This window comes from Drosophila takahashii, chromosome 2L, assembly GCF_030179915.1.
Source record: "Drosophila takahashii strain IR98-3 E-12201 chromosome 2L, DtakHiC1v2, whole genome shotgun sequence".
NCBI lineage: Eukaryota > Metazoa > Arthropoda > Insecta > Diptera > Drosophilidae > Drosophila > Drosophila takahashii.
The window spans coordinates 28,785,872-28,805,652 of NC_091678.1; the positions used below are offsets into that span (position 1 = coordinate 28,785,872).

Here is a 19,781-nt window from a genome sequence, read left to right on the forward strand (position 1 = left end):
GTATCCCAGAATGCTATTGACTGCTAAATTATCGCCGACTATTAACGACAAAACAAAACAAACTTTTCTAAATTCATTATTTACTTTTAGCATTATTCCATTTTCTAATACCTTGAATTGCTCTACCAAATGATAAAAAGAAACTTCGTTCCCACATTGTTTCAGATTTGCGGTTGAAATGAAAGCGGAATTAAAAATATAATTTAATTTGGACAACAAGTATTGTGGCATTAATGAAAAATTAATGTATACACCGCATATTGAAACTGTGTGAGTGCCCACACTCAAAAAAAAAAAACAGCCCGAAATCGCCATTAAATCAAGAAATTCGCCATGAATTTCAGTCGATGGCGATTTACCGTATTTTTTAGAAAGGAATTTTCTAAAATTTAGAAATAAAATTTCTGAAAAGCAGAAATACTTTTCTAAAATCAAGAAAAATTGCCATAAAATTGCGAAAATTTCCTTAAATCCAGAAAGTACTTTTCTTGAAAATAGAATTTTTTTTCTTCAAATAAGAAAGGACTTGTTTTATTTTCAGAAAATTTTTTTTTATTTTAATAAAATGTATACATATTTATTTTACTATTTTATTTCCTAAACAAGAAAGAGAAAACGAAAATAAAAAAGATGAAAAGAAAATTATTAATATTTCCTAAACAAAAAAGGAAAACAAAACAAAAAAGATAAAAATAAGATAATAAATATTTCCTAAAGAAAAAAGAGAAAAGAAAACAAAAAAAGATAAAAATGACATTATAAATATTTCCTAAACAAAAAAGAGAAAAGAAAACAAAAAAGATAAAATATTATAAATATTAATATTAAGTAGGTATTTAATATATTACCGATTATTAAAATTTACTTACTTACTGCCAAATTATCAACAATACCTGAAATTGAAATTATTCCTGCAATCGAAAATAAAAATTAATATTAGAGAAGGATGGTATTTGCGGCCTGCAATAGTATGCCCTTTGCTTACCATAAATTTTCACACACTTACCAAATTTATATTTAAATTTATTTAAATTGCTTACCTATTAATTGCCTCTTAGAGGGATCGCACTTTAACTTTCTTAAATAGGCTCAACACAAACTTATTACTTTGAATGCTCATCCAAAACTGAGCACAAGGGTTCAAAATGCAGCGCAACGCAAGCAACTCTCTCGCGAGAGACTGCATTTCCAAAACAACAACGCAATAAAAGTTACAGCTACGCACAAGAAAATTCTCGATCATACGCACAAACACACATAAACATGTACATACATACGCCAAAAACTGTCGTCGCAACGCGCCGCCGACTAACCCCCTGTCTTCTTCTTTTTCGTTTCGAAGAAAGAATGAGAAGCATAAAAGAAATACAAAAAGTTTTTCTTAAATCTATGGTGATTTTCTAATTCTACTTTTCTGTTTTCAAGAAAAATTTTTTTTTTAATTCAGAAAAATTCTTAAAATTTAGAAAAATTTACCGTATTTTTTATGGCGACTTTTTAGATTCTAGGAAGGGTTGAAGTACATTTTTTCTTAATTTAATGGCGAAATCGCCTTTAATTTAAGAAAACTTTTGGAGAGCAAACTAGGAAATAACACCATTGATTTAAGAAAAAAAATCATTTTTTTAAATTTTAGAAAGGTTTTTCATAAAATTCTGTTTTTATGGTCTTTTTTCCTAGATTCAAGAAAACAATTTCTAAAATTCAGAAAATTTTCTAAAATTAAGAAATAATTTCATTTTATGGCGATTTTCTAAAATTTAGGAAAAAAAATTTTTTGAGTGTACTAAATTTAATCCCGAACGGGATAGTTTCAATCCCGAAAAACGGGATAATTTTTATCCCAAACGTTCTTGAATTGAGCTCGGCCGAGATTATATAAATTCCAATAAAATTCCAATCCAAAAACCCAAAAACCGATACAAAATTTCAAAAATTTGAATATTGTTGTCAGCTGAAAAAATAATTTTTCCTCCGCGCCAGCAAGGGTCACTTTTTCACTCCTCTTTCCATTGTTACTCGATTTGAATTGGGCTGAGAATTGTAAGCAGCAGTGGCGGATCCTGGATTTGGATGTGGGGTGGTGAGTTGTTCTTAAAACAAATTTGTTGGTCAATTATTTTTCATTCCATTATTTTTTTAAAAGAGTGAGGCGCAATTTATCCCTTAAGGCCTTAACGTGGATTTGCGCATGTTAGTCAGCATTTTCAAATTAAATCTTGACAATCTATTTATAAACGAAAATAAAAAATTAGAGTCAAAAAAAGGTTTTAATTTTACAAAACAACGCCTTTACATGTTGAACAGCTTTGCCAATGAAAATGTGTATATTTTACCTCATAAACACTGTAATGCTTCTTCTGCTAATAAAGCTATTATTGTTGTATAGTCTTCGTCTTTCAGTTCATCAAAACTTAGCTTGGCCTCACTATTACCGGATCACTTTCCACACAGTGATCTGACTCTCGGACACACTGAATTCAAATAGCACTGATTTACGTTTTGAATTATTGACGTATGAGTCAAAGCAGTCTACACAAGAAGTTACCAGTTTGGTTCGATTAGTGTTGGTATGAGTTGGGGGTCTTTAATTATCGGAAAATTAAAGTTTTGGCTAAGGTTTTCCAATTTACACATTTTCACATTTAGATGGCGCTACCTTATTAGTTAGTTTTTATTACTGTACGATGCAGTGCCATTTGTTGGAAAAAAAAACAACGTTGCTCCTTTAGACTAAAAACATTAAACGTGGTAGTAGTGTTTTGTAAATCATTTGGTTTATAAAAAAAAGCAGGTTTGTGAACAGTTTTGAATTCCTGTTGGGATCTTACAAAAATCTTTTTCAACCAACAAGTCGGATCGAATTTTATATGACAGCCCGGAATTTAATCCCGTTCGGATAAAAAAGTCATAATTTAATCTTTTTAGGATGACATATATCTTTTCAGACTTAAAGTACAAATTTTTATTCCAGATTCGGATAAAAAAGTATTAATACAATCTTTTTTAGGATAACATAAATTTCTCGGGCTCAAAGTAATCCAAAAAATACAAAATTAGGCCTTTTTTATCCAAAACGGGATTGAAATTTTGAATCTCGGATTAAATTAAAATCAATAATAAAAAATTTGAATTTAGCACGCCGTTTTTTTTTGGGTGTACATACGATTTTTTACATAGAACTTTCGAAATTTTTGCTTCAAAATTTCCCAATCCTGGTCTATAATTCTTATGTACCGGCTTAGTGGTTGTGAAAATAATTGACATGGAGCATAATTCAGCAGCCAATCCTTCACGATATGCGGCGTATGCCTACACTCAGAAAAAAAACCAAGCACATTGTGCTTGTTTCAAGCCCAAATGGTCTTGAAAGGTCTACAGGTACGAAATGGGCTTGTTTTTTCATTTCAAGAACGTTTTATTCTTAAACCGACATTCTTAATTTGAGAACATTTTCGGCAAAATCAAGAATGAATTCTACTGGATTTAAGTAGGCAATATTCTTTATTGAAGTATAAGTACTACTTTATTTAAGTATGAATTGCACTTGAATTAAGTTTACAAATTCTCAAATCAAGTATATATTGAACTAAAATGAAATATAAATAATTCTTAAATATAGCAATATTTAATATTGAAACAGGTCCAAAATGTTCTTAAACGAACCATGGCCAATGCTTATATCAAGATGATATGCAGCTTACATCAAAAATGTATAATTCTTATTTTAAACTGGATTTATTCTTCAGAAAAGAATTATTCATACTACAGTCAAGAACAGAATGTACTCATTTTATGTTGTAAAATGCATCATCTTTAACATAACTTGGTCTTATAATAAGAACAAAACATGCTTCATTTAAGAACTTAAAATTCCATAATCCAGCCGAAAAAGTTCTTTACATAAGAACTTATAATTCTTCAACTAAGAAGGCATTAGGCTTCCAGAAATAAAAAACTGGTTTTTATTTAATTTTTGTTTGATTTTATTGTTTTAATGTATCGCATCATTGAGTGTGTTGATTCTTATTGTAGTACAATACTGGAAATTTAAGAAAAGGAAATAATACATACATTAGTTTTGTAACTTGCGTTATATGTTATACATACTTCAGCCTTATGTAAGACTTATAATTATTTAAAGTATAGACATGAATTGGAAGGGATATAAATTCTTGAATGTTTTTTACATAAACATTTTCAGTGCTATTTCCAACTTGGTATGCACAGAAGTGGTTATCATAACTTAATAAATGAATTTCTTCGCAAACAACAAAAACGTTATTACCAAAATTTAAGAAACTTAAAGTTTTAAATAATTTTGTTTGGACTTCTCCAGCCACAAGGAAATATTTTGTCTTATATATTGTACCTTTATACGTAACTTGCTCAAACAGATTACATATTCACAGCTCACAATTCTATCAAAATAGTCAATGTTCTTAAGAGCTACATTTAAGCTATGAGAAAAAGAGAAAATTGGTTCCACTCAAACTTCATGACTTGTCAAAAACTTAGCAAATTTTAAAGCCGCCTTTTTAGAAATAGAACATGGCGGATTGATTCTGGAATGAATGTTATGAGTATATAATATCAATTTCTGAGATCAATTTTGTGTACATATTGAAGCTCAAGACAATTCTCAAAAAAAGGCAAAACGGAAAATATTTCAACTCGTGACTCTTCTAAACTAGGCTCAAGACCATTCTCAAAAAAGGGCAAAACAGAAAAAAAGGTTAACTTGTGACTCCTCCAAAGTTGTAAGTGTCCATTGTAAGTGTCTTTTGAAAGAGTTAAAATTATTAAAGCTCATAGAACAAGTATTTTGCATACATTCTATTTTAGGATTCTTGGATTTTAGAAAATGATCAATTTTAAAATGAGATATAAGAACATCCTCATTAGCAAAGCGTTTGTGGCATCGGAAACATTGAAACTTCATCTTGACTTGCTTATAAGAATTGTAAAATGTGACTTAAAATTATTTATTAAAATAGTCCATTAAAGCCGTAATATTTGCAGACTTTTTATCAAAATTAGTATCAATTTCAAAAAAATACTTTTGTATGAATAGCCATGGATCATAAGAGGCTTTGGGATATTCAAACGAAAGTATTTGAAAGGACTTAAAGCATAAATCTAATGCATAAAGGAAGGACTTACACTTAACTAAGTTCTTATCAAAATATAAAAAGAATTCTTCTATGTCATCGTCTGATACTCCCACGACAATGACAAAGGGCTGTAGAGTCAATCCTGATGTATAATATTTACAGATGATGCGCTCTATTTGGACCATGTAGTCATTAACGGTTGTCAATCTTAAAACGAAACTCTCTTGAGAGTCTAGAATAGTCGCTCTTTTCATGAGTTTTCCTGTCTCGTTCTTGAAGCGCGCAGTCGATGGTAAAACCGCGCAGAGAAGAATGCTGATTAAGTAATCCTGGGAATCTGAAAAAAATATAAAATTAGAAACACATTACATAACACAGCACAGTTTTTAACACAGATGCAACTTTCTGTACTAATAAAATATTATTGATGCATGCAAAATAATTTCAAAATGGTTAATAGTTAATTTAATAAAGACAAAATATAAAAATTAGAATATTTACCAATTTTCTTGCATAATTTTGTTTGTTTAAGCAGCCCTTTACAAGCTTCGTTTGAAATGTTGTAGTCATAGAAATTGAAGATTTTATTTTTGAAAGTCTCCCATTTTGAAAACAAAAACGAACTTCTCCCTGGATACATGATTTCAAAATCAATTTCAATCTATAAGTAAAAAATAAAATGGTTTTATGTACATATAATACATGTTAGCCCGTTTTGCAAAAACTTACCAAGTCGGATGACTGGGAGTGGGCAAATTTTGACCAGACTGTGAAAAACTCTTGGCTGTCAAGTTGTTTGGCTTCTTGTTGGCGAAGATGGAAGGTCTTTTTCCATTTCTCGCACACTAAGTCCCAGTTGTCACCATCTCTATTAAGAGAAAGCTTCAGAGAAAGTTCGATACGATCAGATTCTGAGTCTTCGGGGGTTTGGTTTTCCAAATCTTCATCATATTCAAACAACTCATTTTGTGTCAGTTTTTGCTTGATCCTTGATCTTCGATTTTTGTATTTAGAATACAATTTGCCCGATGGATTTTTTTTACCGTCTCGGGAAATGAAGTAATAGTCCTATAAAATTGAATAAAAATATCAGTAAAAATTAATATTAAAAGCTCTTCGCTTAAATTTTACCTTGCATTTCTCTTCGCCAGGTAAGTGACAGCAAATTTCGTCCAGCAACAGACTAAAATCGGAATATTTGATAGTTATCCCTGTTGAGAAGGTCTCCTCAAGGATAATGCTTATAAGATCGTTCTTCATATCCTGGCTTAGAGACATCTGTTTTTTTCCTTGATCCAAAATTGCTCTCCCTTTATTGGTCTCCGCCAATAAAGTGCCCAAGCTTTTGCCAAGCACCTGCTTTGCCTTACAATACAATTTAGGCGGGGTCTTCTGCGATTTGATTATGTTTGTGGGAAGCAACTGCGATTCACCATCTGGTCCAAGCTGTATTCAAAAACATTTAATACTTGTTTAAACTGCAAAAATTACTTACTATTGATTTTTTTTTAAAGACAGTTTAAACAGTTAATCTAAAACGTCTTAAATCATTTCCGAATAAATTTGAAAATATATCATGACTTTTGGGCCCCAATTCCTTTATAGGTAGGGTCCTGACTTGTTTAATCGATAGTAAGTCATTATATCCAAAAATCCCAAAAGATATTTACACTTTAAACTTAGATTTACTTCTTAGCTACCGCCAACTAAAGATTAAGTTACCCATATGTCATTTTTCTACCTTTTATTCTATTTTTACACTCATAAAAATTAATTTCTAAATTTTGGAAATCTCGCCATTGAATCGGCCTACCTTTGAAAATAGAAAAAAAATTTCTTGTTATTAGAAAATTGTCCTTTGAATACAGAAAACCTTTCTTGATGGAAAAAATTCAAGAAAGAATTTTTCTTAAAAATAGAAAAATGAAAATCTCATATGTTTGTTTTGCCGTCGCAGCCAAAACATTTTTGTACGTATTTAAGGACAAAACCACCTTTGAATATATGAATGAAATGACCCTAGAATATAGGAAAGTAGCCATTGACTTCCTTCGGCTGCCGAATGTTAACGACAAGAAAAACGAAGTGGGACGAAGGGCCTACTCGGCCCGACTACTACCCGGCTACCGACTTCTCTGATCCCCCGAGCGTCAGTTGTGAAAAAAATTCGTGAGTGATGGACGTGATTTTCAAGCGGATAAGAGGTGAAGCCTTTTTCCGAATATTCAAAGGTATGTAAATATGTATATAATTTTTTGTATAGCGGGCGTACAATTGTATGTATGTAATTAAAGGATACATTTCAAATCTCTTTACCAAGCGTATACCAATTTAGGTGAATTGTTTTTTAGCTAAGAGCTACGTACATACATACATTTGTACATAAATTTGTGGGTGTACAGTTCTATAATAACTTTATCTTATTACTCGCATTTTATTTATTTTTCAGAGTGAAAATACCTGCAGTTGCATCAGCCAAATAATTTGTTTGTCGAAGCTGTAATTTTGTTTTAAAACCTTCTAAGGTAAGAAAAATATGTTGTATTTGTTTGACATACTTATGTATGCATGTAAATATCTATGCATGTACGCGGCTCACCCGATCTGAAACCCGATTTTCAACCCTTTCATATTCTGCTCCTCTCTCTCGCTCGCTTGACCTACGCGTCGCGACATTTCTCTCTTCTCCTTCTTAAAATTATCATGATCTGCCCTGCTTACATTCGTTCTCCCTTCTCGCAAAGGACTGTATGTAAATATATATGTATGTATGTACGTGTCTCTCCCGTGCCTCTCTCTCTTTGAAATTCGATTTTCAAGCCTTCATTTTCTACCTGTCTTGCTCCTCTCTCTGGGTCGGCTGACCAACGTGTTTGTATTTTGGCTATTATTAACATTACATTATTTTAAAAAAGTTGTTTAACTAAAAACAAATCATTGATATTCCAATAACTCTTTTTTTTCTAGATGAGGAAAGGCGAAGAAAATTGATCACCTTAGGCCATATGAAGTTCAACATACCTTGGGTAATAATAATGTTTTCTTGAGTCAAAAATGTGTTATTTAAAAATGTTTAAATGTTAAGTGTCAAATGTTTTAAATGTAAATAAATATAATATGCAAAAGAAAAAACCAAGTTACATTTTATTTTTAGGGTTTCAGTGTTAATATAAAACTTCCTTTCAAGAAATATTATTTCTTAAATCAAGAAATAAAATTTCTTGAAAGGAAATTTAAACAAGAAAGAATTTTTCTTGTTTAAAAGGTGCCTTTCTAAAAAACCCTTTCTTGTTTTAAGAAATTTAATTTCTTGAAACAAGAAACAAACCACCTTTGAAACAAGAATCGCCTTTCTTGTTTTAAGAAATATTTTTTCTTGTTTTTATGGTGGCTTTCTAAAAAACCCTATTTTTTCTTGTTTTAATGGTGCCTTTCAAAAAAACCATTTCTTGAAACAAAGGGGAGGTCGCCTTTGGCAAAAATTCAAGAAAGAATTTTCTAGATTTTAAGGAAATTCTTCGATTTTTTTTTATGAGTGTACAGAAGTGGTGCTATTATTTTTTTCGTACGTTTTTCCAGTTTTGCATAGATTTTCTTAAATAAGTCCAGAAACCTTTTATAAAGCTAACATTTTTTTTCATATTCAAATTATGTTTAGCCTTACTATTTCAAACCCGTTTTGAAAAGTTAAAAAAGTTAAAAAATGTGAGTAGGGTGACTAGTTAAAGTTTTTTTGGGTTAGTGGTGCTATTATTTTTTTCACAGCTGTATACTTCTCTCGAAATCTCAACCGTGGCCCCAAAGGTGGAATAGCCTCCTTCAAATCATCCTCAGTTAAAATATTTTTTAAATCATCGTATTGAATTTCTGCATCTAAGAATACTTAATTTATTAAATTTAAGTCTTAAATATGAACATGCAATATATGTACATACATAGATACACTGGCAAAGCACACCATTGCTATCAAAATTGACAATTCTGTAAGAAACTTTACTTGGACAGAAAATCGACATGCCCTTAAGAATGTATTTAATCGCGATTATTTTTTCAAGAATAAACATGTGCTTTGCCAGTGTATTTATCTACATATGTACACATAAATGTGTGTTAACAAGTCACAACACGCGGTTTTTCCTAGAAAAATTCCACAAATACGCGTTCTTGATGAATGGTGTACATATGTATGTATGTACATTAGGGTGGACTTCTTTAAGGTCAACTGAACTCAGCATCTTAAATGGTAGGTTTCTGTGTCCAATAAATTTATGCGAAAACAGAAAAATTTTATTTCATCGTTTAGGCGGTGCGCAATGGCCTTAAAGTTTCCCTAAAAATTATGTGTAAAACTAGGAATTTACCCCATTCCATTTCTTGTCAGATTTTAACATGTCAACTTTTTGGTTTCGCTCAAATAAAAGAGTCAAGTTGAAATTCATTTCATGAATATTAACAGTTGGACGTAGCCTAGCCAGTAGAGCTTATGTCTCCGAACAAAAAGGACCGAGTTCGATCCCCGACTCACCACTTTTTTTTGTGACTCACAATATTACAATTTGAAGATTAACTATTACTTTTTATTTTCGTCAAAGAAATGCTGGCTTAGGATACAATATTTTTCAGAGACCGTAATATTTATAAATTGTAGTCTTTGATAATTCGTTATTATTGTTATTTTTAAATTGAATTTGTCTCCTAGGGACTCGAATTTTATCAACGACTTCATCTCTTGTTAAAAAGCTCGGGAAAGTGATTAAGATACTTTTTAAAATACTGTCAAAGTATAAAATTAAGTCTACGGCATCTAGATGAATCTGAAATATGCGTAATAAACTTAAAAGCCGTTGCGCACCGCCTAAAACTAATTATTTTTTACTTTTTCTCTCTTTAATGGATTAAGGATACAAAGAGGCTATATATGAAGGGGTGAGAGCATGGCCTTAGAAATTTCATACAAAATAAGTCCACCCTAATGTACATGTGCATTGTACACCTCAGATTTAAGAAATCGAACAGTCGCACTTTCCTAATATCCATAAATATGTACACATGTACATATACGTACGTATGCAAAGAGCGAAAAAATAAGAAAAGTGCGCCTTTTTTGCGTATGTGTCTTTTGTGTATTTAATTTGTTATATTTTGCACGGATATGTGTGTATGTATGTTTAGAGAAATCGAAGACACACTTTTTTCGTATCACACAAAACTGTTCACATACATACACACGTATGTATGTAAATATGCAAAAAACTACAAAAAGCGCGCCTTTTCTTGCGGTATGCGTCTATACACTTGCATATACATATACATTGCACTATGGTCCAAAAGTCGATTTTTTTGGCATAAACTCTAAAAATTGAGTCACAGACTTCAAACTTTACACATTCTGTTTTTTTACAAAGAATAGTATGCAAACAAATTTTTGAGTCTGTGCGACCACGCCCTCTTTTGCCTCCCATACAAGCAAATTCATAATACTACACTGTGTTATAAAATTTAACCTTTTTTTAAATACCTCGATGAAATCTTAAAAGTCCTATTTGCTTTAAATTATCAGCGCTCTAAATGTGCTCTCGAAAAAATTTTCACACCCAAGGATTCTAAAAAAAAGGACACTAAAGTTGGAAAAATTCTGTTTTTGGCAAACTTTGAACCTATTTTGCAGACGAACGGATTCTTCGTATGTAATGTAACTCAAAACAAAAGTGCAACTCTGTATCTTTCAAACCCCACACTCACAATAATTTTTGTAATTTTTTTAACGGAATTATAAGCAAAGGAAGACATTTCCTTTTCTTTCTCTTACGAATGCTTAACAAGGAAGGATTCAAAATAACTACTTTTTTAATTTTATTTTTGATGTTTTATCATCTTTTAAGTGGTAATTGATAATTTTTTCAGAAATGCAATCCTAAAAAAATTAAATTTTCGATTGTTGCTGCGCCAAATATCCTAGAGAAGAAACTTTAAGGTCCCTGAATAGTGTGGAATTGCGTGAAAAGGGGGACGAACGGGGAAAAGGTGTTAATTAGCGCTGAAAAACGACATGTACATGTACAAACTGGCGTACTTAGTTTTTGTGGGCAGACGTCGGGTCGTTAGTTTTATCCCACTAAATACAGGGAACAAATATTAATTTTCTATAAAAATACACATAAATTGGAAATTAAACACAGGTCGAACACTAAGATTACACATAAATGTACTATACACACTAAATATTACATACCTTGATCTTTCATTTCCATAATTTACTTAATTTAGTCGGGACAAAGAAGTTTTATTTTTTTGCACAAACGTAAAGAAAATATTATGGCGCCAATTTCTTAGTCCTAAGCAGCTGATCGATTGTGTACTTTTGAAAGCTCATAAAAAGCGTTAGTGTAGCTTTTAAAGCTTTTTTTTTTAAGTTTGTATATGTATGATATATTAACTTTAAGAATTTAAAATAAAAAATACAAAACATTAACATAAAAATTTCGACTTTATGCCAAAAAATCGGCCGCTCGGACCATAGTGCATTGGTAGTATTTCGTCAGATGTGTGTACGTTTAGAGAAAACGAAAATGCGCTTTAGCACTCAAAACTGTACATAGCCATGTACAATGTACAGCTACATATGTAAAATTCAAAAGTTCGCACAAAAATAAGTACACATGTATTACGCGAAAGAAAAACATAAAAAGTGCGCACTTTTCGCGTTATGGGTCTATGTACATTAGGGCGGTTTTTTATAAGGAATTTTTATCTCACCCTTTTAAACACAAGATATTTGTGCAAAATACCTTAAACTAAAATCCAAAAAATTTTAAATTAAGTCTAAGGGCGTGCGCAATGGTCTCAAAGTTTCCAAAAAGATTACTCATACGGCACGTAAGCCAGTATGAGTTTTGGGTAGGCAAATCTTTTCCCATATCTAGACTTGTCAAATATTTAATTTCGTTCAAAATCGTTAACAAAATGGAGAGCACCTTTTTTTTGGTTGGAAAGCTGAATCTGAATTTTGATGAAGAGGAAACTTTGCCGTCAAAGAGGACCGTACTGTCCTCTTTGCTCTACAGGACAGTTCTTCTGAAGCAAACCTTATCCGAAAGTGCTCAGCTTGTTGCAAAAATGATGGTTACCGTATGGGAGAGAAAGGAAATTCGAGTACGTCCAATGCATCACATTAAAGAGCAAATTTTGCGGGTGCATAAAGAATATTTTAATATTAAAAAAAATATTAATCGTACGGCAGAACTTTACCGCAACAGGTTAAATTTATTTGAAAATTCTTTGGATACCGTATTTAGAATCAATCACGCAATGGACAATGCAGACGTTTCAGAGGCAGAAAAAGAAGTCTTAGATATGGACTATGAACAAACTTCAAGCGATGGCGACTCTGAACCGGCTAAACTTCCGAGGGCAAGCACAAACGCTGACCTTCCCCTTTTTAAAAATTTTAAGCGAGCTTGGCCCAATATTCAAAAGGACGAATATGAATGCGCCTTTCACTTCCCAAGATGCTGGAAGCACATTGCAAATAAGAAATCAGAGCTACTTATTTTCGCAGAAAACCAGCTTCAAATTGGGCAAAAACGGAGCGATTATGAAGAACTCTTGGAGTTATCAATTTTATTTTTAAATGGAAAATCAAATCTGAATGCAATATCAATCAAAGCGCCAGGAGGCATTCACCAGACAAGGTGGATGGCCAGAGCCATTTATTCCATGAAAATACTTATGTTTCAAAGGCAATTTAACATTAGCAACGACGAAAAAATAGCTCTGGAAGACATTTGTGTGTTTGTCGTAACGGAATATTTAAAAGTGTGGTTTACCTGCACTATTGCTAAGAAATCGCCGTATCTAGATTTTCAGTTCATCGGACGAATGAAAAACTATGAAAAAATAGATCAAACTGCGTTTCAGTAGCATTAAAAAAAATGTTAAGCCATTTATGGTACCTTACAGATGAAACGGCTTCGCTTGCGTTTTTTGACGAAGAAATTCCAGTAATTGAAAAATCGCTAATGGTTAAAAGCTTGCAAAATGAAAACTCGTGTGAAGAAAAGAAGTATAACTTAAAAATCGGCGATGTACAACAGTTTCTCGGTAATATTATATTTAAAACAAAATTATAATATTTTAATGTTTTCTCCTCAGAAAAAAGAATGTACTCATTCATTTCCAAGAAAAGTATTAATTTCTTCCATCGTTGGGGCCTTTCAACTAGTTTTCTAAGTACGCCTCCCACGGAATGGCTTCAACAAGACGATTATAAAACAAACCTCAAAACAATAAATTCCTTATGCGTCGTAAATGATGTAGCCGAACGAGCAGTACAAACGATGGAGGATTTCCACGGCAAACTGACACAAAACAAGGAACAAACACAATGCGTTCTTCAATGCGTTGAGCACCACAGAAAAACATATCCCAATTGTAACAGAAAAACACTTTTGAACAATTTTGATGAATAACACGGCTTAACAAGAAAAGACAGACGGATATGGCTTGATGGACTCTCCTAGTGATGCTCATCAAGAATATATATACTTTATAGGGTAGGAAATGTCTCCTTCACTGCGTTGCAAACTTTTGACTGAAATTATAATACCCTTTACCCTATAATGCAAGGATATAACAAAATAAATAAATTTATGAATTTTCGGTACAATTATATTGCTTTGTTTGTTTTTAATTATTGTTACCGCCGTAATTTAAATTGTTAAGCCTGCCGCCAAATCGAACTGCAACTTATGCGAATATGGCACTACCAACATATAGTATGGCAGCTCTACTTGAGAAAAAACCAGCGAAGCAGCAACACAAAGTTTTTTAAAGCTCTCTATTATAATTTAAAATTTGATTTAAATAAAGACCGCTACATAAATTTGTCAACTTTAAACTGTTTCGCCTATTATTAACATCGGTGCCTCAACAATTATTTTGGCCACGTTACACTCTTAAGAGGGTCACCCCATGTTACTTCTTTTAAAAATATGCTAATAGCTTTTTATCCACATATTCTGCATATGGTTTGGGGGTGATAAATTAAAAAAAAAATTTTTTGATTCTGTGGTGCGACTCCCTTAAATATTGGAACTTATATAGCCATAGCGATTTTATTTTTCTTTACCCGTTTGTAAAGGTGACAAGGTTACCTTTATGTTTAGACTCAATAAATAATGACAAGTCTACGCCACCTATATGAAATTAAAATTTTTGATCAAGGGCAACAGTTCGTATGAGTGATAAACTTAAAGGTCAATGCGCAAGCACTAAATCGCATTTTTTTAAACTTTTTCATTTTGGTATGTCTTAAATGCACTAATGCGCAAAGTATAAGGGGGTGAGAGTAGTTTAGAATTTTTCATACAAAAAAAAACCACCCTAATGTACATATTTAATTTTTAGTATTTTGCTTGGATGTGTTTGTTCTATGTAGTTTTCTAGGAAAAAAAACACGTGCTGTGCTTTTCGCACTTCACTTCAATTTAAAATTATTACACATTGATATCGCATTATTATTACTTATTTTCGAGGTTCTCCCGAACATCTTCCAGTTCATATTCTTTTAAAAACTCTTCGAGCTTCGCGTCACTTTTTGCACCCATTTTCACATAACTTTGACACTACGCGATCAGTTTAAAAGTGAATGGCTCCTTTCTAGAGCTGGGGCTACCATTCAATTGTATCGATATATCAAATATCTGCCATCTCGTGTTGATATCGAGATTTTTGTTCGATAGTAAATTTTACCTCTTATACGTATGTATTAAGTTAAACGTTTTGAGAATTAAAATATTATTTATATATAATTATATTAATAATAATATTGCGCTTTTTCTATAAATGTTTGTGAATTTAATCTCTATTTCTGGAATTGAGTTGTACAATAAATCAGCTAGGAAAGTGGTTAAAAACCGTAACAACAATAGGTGATTTATTAAATAGGTTATTGTTAAGAGAGTTCTCTATACTTTCTTTTATGTTTTATTTCAAATGTATACTTTTAATTTTAGTCAAACTTCCAACTATCGATATTTTTTATCCCATCGCTCACATTATAGGAAAACATTCAATTTTTTTACAACTGAATTGCACAGTTGTCGATGTGTATAAGCGGTAAGGCGTAGATTGGACTGTATGGAAAATCCAGGCGTATTTCCGTATTACGTTTCAGAGTACATATCTATATAAAGACAATTATTATTTGTATATTTCTTTCTCCGATCTAAGCACAAAATGTGTTTGTTTTGAGGTTCTGTTTTATTAAATTTTTTATATTTGCGATCGAAATGGGAAATATGTTTTTTATATTTTGGTCTTCTTTAGTGAAGAGCTAATTTGTTCTTTTTTTGCAAACATAATAAGTGCGTTATGTTATTGACTTAAGCACAAACTGTACTTAATTATTTTTTAATTTTTTTACTACTAATGAGAATAATTCATTCCTATTTTAAGAATACTAAAGCCAGATTTTTATGAAAATAAATACTTTTAAAAATCATTTTAAGAATGGTCGTGCTTACCAAGAAACATTTGTTTCAGAATATATTTTAGGAGAAATTGTACTTGATTTGTGGTGCTAATGTTTTTGAATCAAGAACATTTTCGGATAGTTTGGGTTTTAAGAATGGTTTATTCTTTATTCAAGAACGCTCAGCATATTCATCAGCAAACGTAAGAAGTGCGTGATATTATTGATTTAAGCACAAACTGTACTTGTTGATATACTGTTTACTTTGAATTTTGGTAGTACTAATGAGAAGAATTCATTCCTATTTTAAGAATACTTAAGCCTTATATTCTGAAATTAAGTACTTTATGTGATCACATTAAGAATGTTCGTGCGCTCCAAGAAACATTTTTGTTTCAGAATATAGTATACTTAGGTTAAGCAGGAATCGTACTTGTTTGGTCCTGTTAATCGAATAATGTTCTTGAAACAAGCCCTTTTTCGGATAATTTGGGTTTTAAGAATGATTTATTCTTAATTCAAGAACGTCCAACATTCTCATTCTTAAAACAAGCCCAAAAAATACTATCCGAAATCAAGTATAAATCGCGCTCAAATTTAGGATGCGTTTTTTTCTGAGTGTAGGATCGTTAACCTGTTGGAAGGTGCAGCTCGTTTTGAGGCATAATTTGTACCCAGATGTTTTCAAAATGTGTTCTAATATGGTCTTATACTGAGAAGGAACCATAATGCCCTCGACGAAGACCAAATTTCCTACTCCCGAGGCTTCAACTGACCCCGAGAAAATAATAATTTGAGAACGAACGTTCTTAAAAGGGAATCGAATCGTACTTGAAATTTTAAGAACGAACAATCTCAGATTAAGTATAAGTCGTTCTTGATTTGAACATTTTTCAAAGGCAAAAAATTTATATACAACAAAAATGATTTTGCGATCGTTAACTAAAAGCCGTACGATATTACGTTAATTTTGCAATTGCAAGCTTATTTATGCATGTATATCGAAACTTTATTATCGATTATCGATAAGTATGTTTTTTTTTTCAAAGATCTATAAAGTGCGGTGCAGTAAAAAGTAAACTGAGGAAAAGAGATGGAAACGCTCGAAAGCGTTTTGAAAGAAATCGACATGATCTGTGTGATACCTTTTTCGGAAGGTAAATAGAGAAGAGTGAAAAATAAAACTCGCAAAGTTGTGCATATCCATATACAGTGGCTCGCAGCTTATTTCGTGCAGAGCTTAAATAAAACTTATAAGTCGTATTATTCATAAAGTAAAATAGATATCAAATAAATTTCTTTGCAGTTTTATTCAGTGTTATACTAATTTAAATTAAACCATTTTATTATTATGTTTTTTATTCTGTTAGGTAATACTTAAATCGAACAAATTTCAATAAAAGTAGCTTTTTACAAGTCGCAGCTTATTTCGTGCACGCAACAAAATCCTTAAAATATATGTTAAAACTTTTATGAAAAATGTTGTGGGGCTTTTGTTATGTTTGGTAATATCTTCAAAACATATTATCACCAGAAAAAGCGAATATCTTTGGATAATTTAGTATATTACGTAATTAACGTGCTTAAAATTGTATTTTATTGAAAAAAAATCCTTAAAAATAAAATAAGAATCAGGTTATTCTTGACAGTCAACAATTTTATTCTTTAATTAAAATTATATAATTGGGAAACTAAATGTATCACGAAAGATGCATTTTTGATATCCCAGGAACACAAAAACCGAATATTTACTGTGGTTCGGGGCCCTGGTGAAACTTAAAACTAATTTTTTGGCCTAGTTTTATAAATTTTTTGATAATTTTTTTTATTTAATGTGGAAGATAAATGTTTAAATCATTCATTATTAAAGAAAAAAAATTCTTCCACCCTCAGTAACCTCAGAACATGCCCAACCTATATCAGTGCTGACACTTTGCTTAGCCTTAGTTTTTAGGTGGGTGTGGTAAGAACAAAGATATTATAAACACTAAGATGTGTAACGAGGAGCAAGAAAATGTACGGAGGCAGCGTCATTTTTGTCAAATGCGACTCACACGTATTCAGTCTATTTTTAGAATGCCGTTTCTTGACTTCTCTCTCTCGCTCACTTGCTCTCTCGCTCTCAAAACTCCGCGCTGCAGAAAAGTCGAAATTCAATTTTTGTCTCATTTGTTGATTCTTGAATTATGTTGCCGAAAAGGAATCGTCCTAAAAGGCACATTGCGCACAACATTTCAAAAAGGGATGTGGCGCATTGCGTTAGTTGATGGCCCGCGAATAATGCGATTGAGGTTCGAGTCCACTCTGAGGCGAAGTGGTTTTATTTTTATCTTAATTTTTTTTTATTTTACTTTGTTTTTTTGATTTTTAATTTTTTGGTTTGTTTTTTAATTTTTTGTTGTGTTTTTTGTTTGTTTTTAATTTTGTAAGTTCTGAAAGCAGAAGCAATTTGAGCAAATATTTTAAATTCATTACTTTTGAATTAAAAGTTTATGAAATACGCATCCGAGTTTACTATTATAATTTTTTTTCATTTTTAATTTTTATTGAAGTATACAATTTAAATGCAATTCAGGGACTAAAAATAACAATAATTTTATTTTTTAAACAAAAAAGCAAGCACACAATCCCTAGAGAGAAATGATTTACACCGAAATCATTCAATCCATTAATGGTCTTTACCTTTCTTTCAATTTAAAAAAATATATTCTATGAACAATGTTAAAAAAAAAAAATACTTAAAAAAAGAAAGGTTGCGTTCAGTCGGAGTTGAACTCGGTCCGACACGATCCGCAGTCGAGCGACTACACCCCTAGCCCACAGTGCCTTGTTTCGAGACGTGAGACAGATGCGTGATTGAGCCTATTTCGCAGTAGAGCAAACGAAATTGCACACTTACACAACCAAAGAATCTAACACGGACAACGCACACTAGGAAAATTATAAATCCACTTTCTGAATCCACACCAAAAATTTTGCCGTACATTCAGTTGTATGGGCGTTACACCTCTTAGTGTTTATATTCTCTTTGGTAAGAATCAGAACTCCGTTGAAAGCACATAAAATGCGTTTAATAGTAACTATAATTAGTCAGTGAGCACTCTAATAAATAAAAAAAATGATTCCAAATGAAAATGGGACGAATGACGTGCTTTATAGCCTATTTAAATATGCTTAGATTGTTCTTAAATGTGATAAGTAGCATATTTCAACTTGATTGGTCAATAAGTGTAAGATCTCGCTTTAGGACGCGAATGGTTTCCACATAACATTGTTAGCCCATTCTTTTCTGACCAAGACTAGCTAATTTTGGATACCGTATATGTAAATTTTTTTAACTTTTTGGATAATTTTCTTCGGCTCTACTTTCCTTAGAGTTATAAAGAATGCATTTTGGGACCATTCACACCACTCAATTTACTCATATGAAGCTTTGGATTACATATTTTGAAAATCTAGGTCGTAAATCAACAGATTCTGTGATTTGTTAAATAATTTAACAAGTTTTTTTGATGTTTTGGCGATTAAATTTTTAAAAGTTGAGTAATTTTTTAAATTTCTTTATAACTTTTTTTTTAACTGTATTTAAATTCTTCGAAAGTTTATAATACTTTATTAATAATGTTCAAAACAATGTAGAAGTAGAAAAACCTTCTAAAAATAAACAACTTACGAATAAAACGAACATAAAGTTGTTGCACAAAATAAGCTGCAGCATCAAAAAAGTCGATTTTTTCAGTTTATGCTTAATTTTAAATGTTCTTTTAAAAAATTGTTAAGCGTAGATTACGATATAATATCTTAGAATTCTACCAAATAAGACTGCGTTTATATTTTGTTGATACCTTTAATAGTTTATCGGATAGACAACTTTTAAATTAAAATACATATGTCTCTGCACGAAATAAGCTGCGAGCCACTGTACATGCACGTGTGCGGTGTAAAACATACATATATGTACAATATAATACCTACGAACGCCGTAGTGGAATAGAAAGAAAATGCAAAATTACACAGAAGCGGTGTACTTTAAGAGGTTAAAAAACATTAATAAGTTTATTTCTCGTTTAAAAACATGTGTATGGCTATGTGCACGTGTATGTACATAGCTAGTCTACTTCAATTCTGGCGGTTTTTTCAGTTTTGTCATATTTGTGCGTGGTCTTTATCGTTGGTCTTCTCTTCTTTTTTTGTAT

At 31.5% G+C, this 19,781-nt stretch overlaps 1 protein-coding gene across 2 annotated transcripts; it reads right to left on the reverse strand.

Annotated features, from left to right (window-relative positions):
- Positions 1-2,192: 2,192 nt before the first annotated feature.
- LOC108067337 (uncharacterized) lies at positions 2,193-14,765 on the reverse strand. 2 transcript variants are annotated; one of them, XM_070211814.1, is made up of 6 exons: positions 14,637-14,765; positions 6,246-6,560; positions 5,844-6,182; positions 5,616-5,775; positions 5,164-5,451; positions 2,193-2,227 (listed from the first exon to the last, which is right to left on the reverse strand). In XM_070211814.1, exons 2-6 carry the CDS (start codon positions 6,390-6,392, stop codon positions 2,208-2,210), a joined length of 954 nt encoding a protein of 317 aa, XP_070067915.1. In that variant the 5' UTR covers positions 6,393-6,560; positions 14,637-14,765; the 3' UTR covers positions 2,193-2,207. The 2 variants fall into 2 exon arrangements, with proteins under 2 accessions (XP_070067915.1, XP_044249548.1); XM_044393613.2 differs by lacking the exon at positions 2,193-2,227 and having other exon boundaries at positions 4,100-5,451.
- Between the last annotated feature and the right edge of the window lie 5,016 nt (positions 14,766-19,781).

What these genes read in the sequence shown, in the direction of transcription:
- LOC108067337 (XM_044393613.2), bottom strand. Translation starts at nt 6,392, where the DNA reads ATGTCTCTAAGCCAGGATATGAAGAACGATCTTATAAGCATTATCCTT. An exon ending in ACTCCCAGTCATCCGACTTG is followed by an intron (nt 5,776 to 5,843) that starts GTAAGTTTTTGC and finishes TTTTACTTATAG; the next exon opens with ATTGAAATTGATTTTGAAAT. An exon ending in AAAATTATGCAAGAAAATTG is followed by an intron (nt 5,452 to 5,615) that starts GTAAATATTCTA and finishes TATTTTTTTCAG; the next exon opens with ATTCCCAGGATTACTTAATC.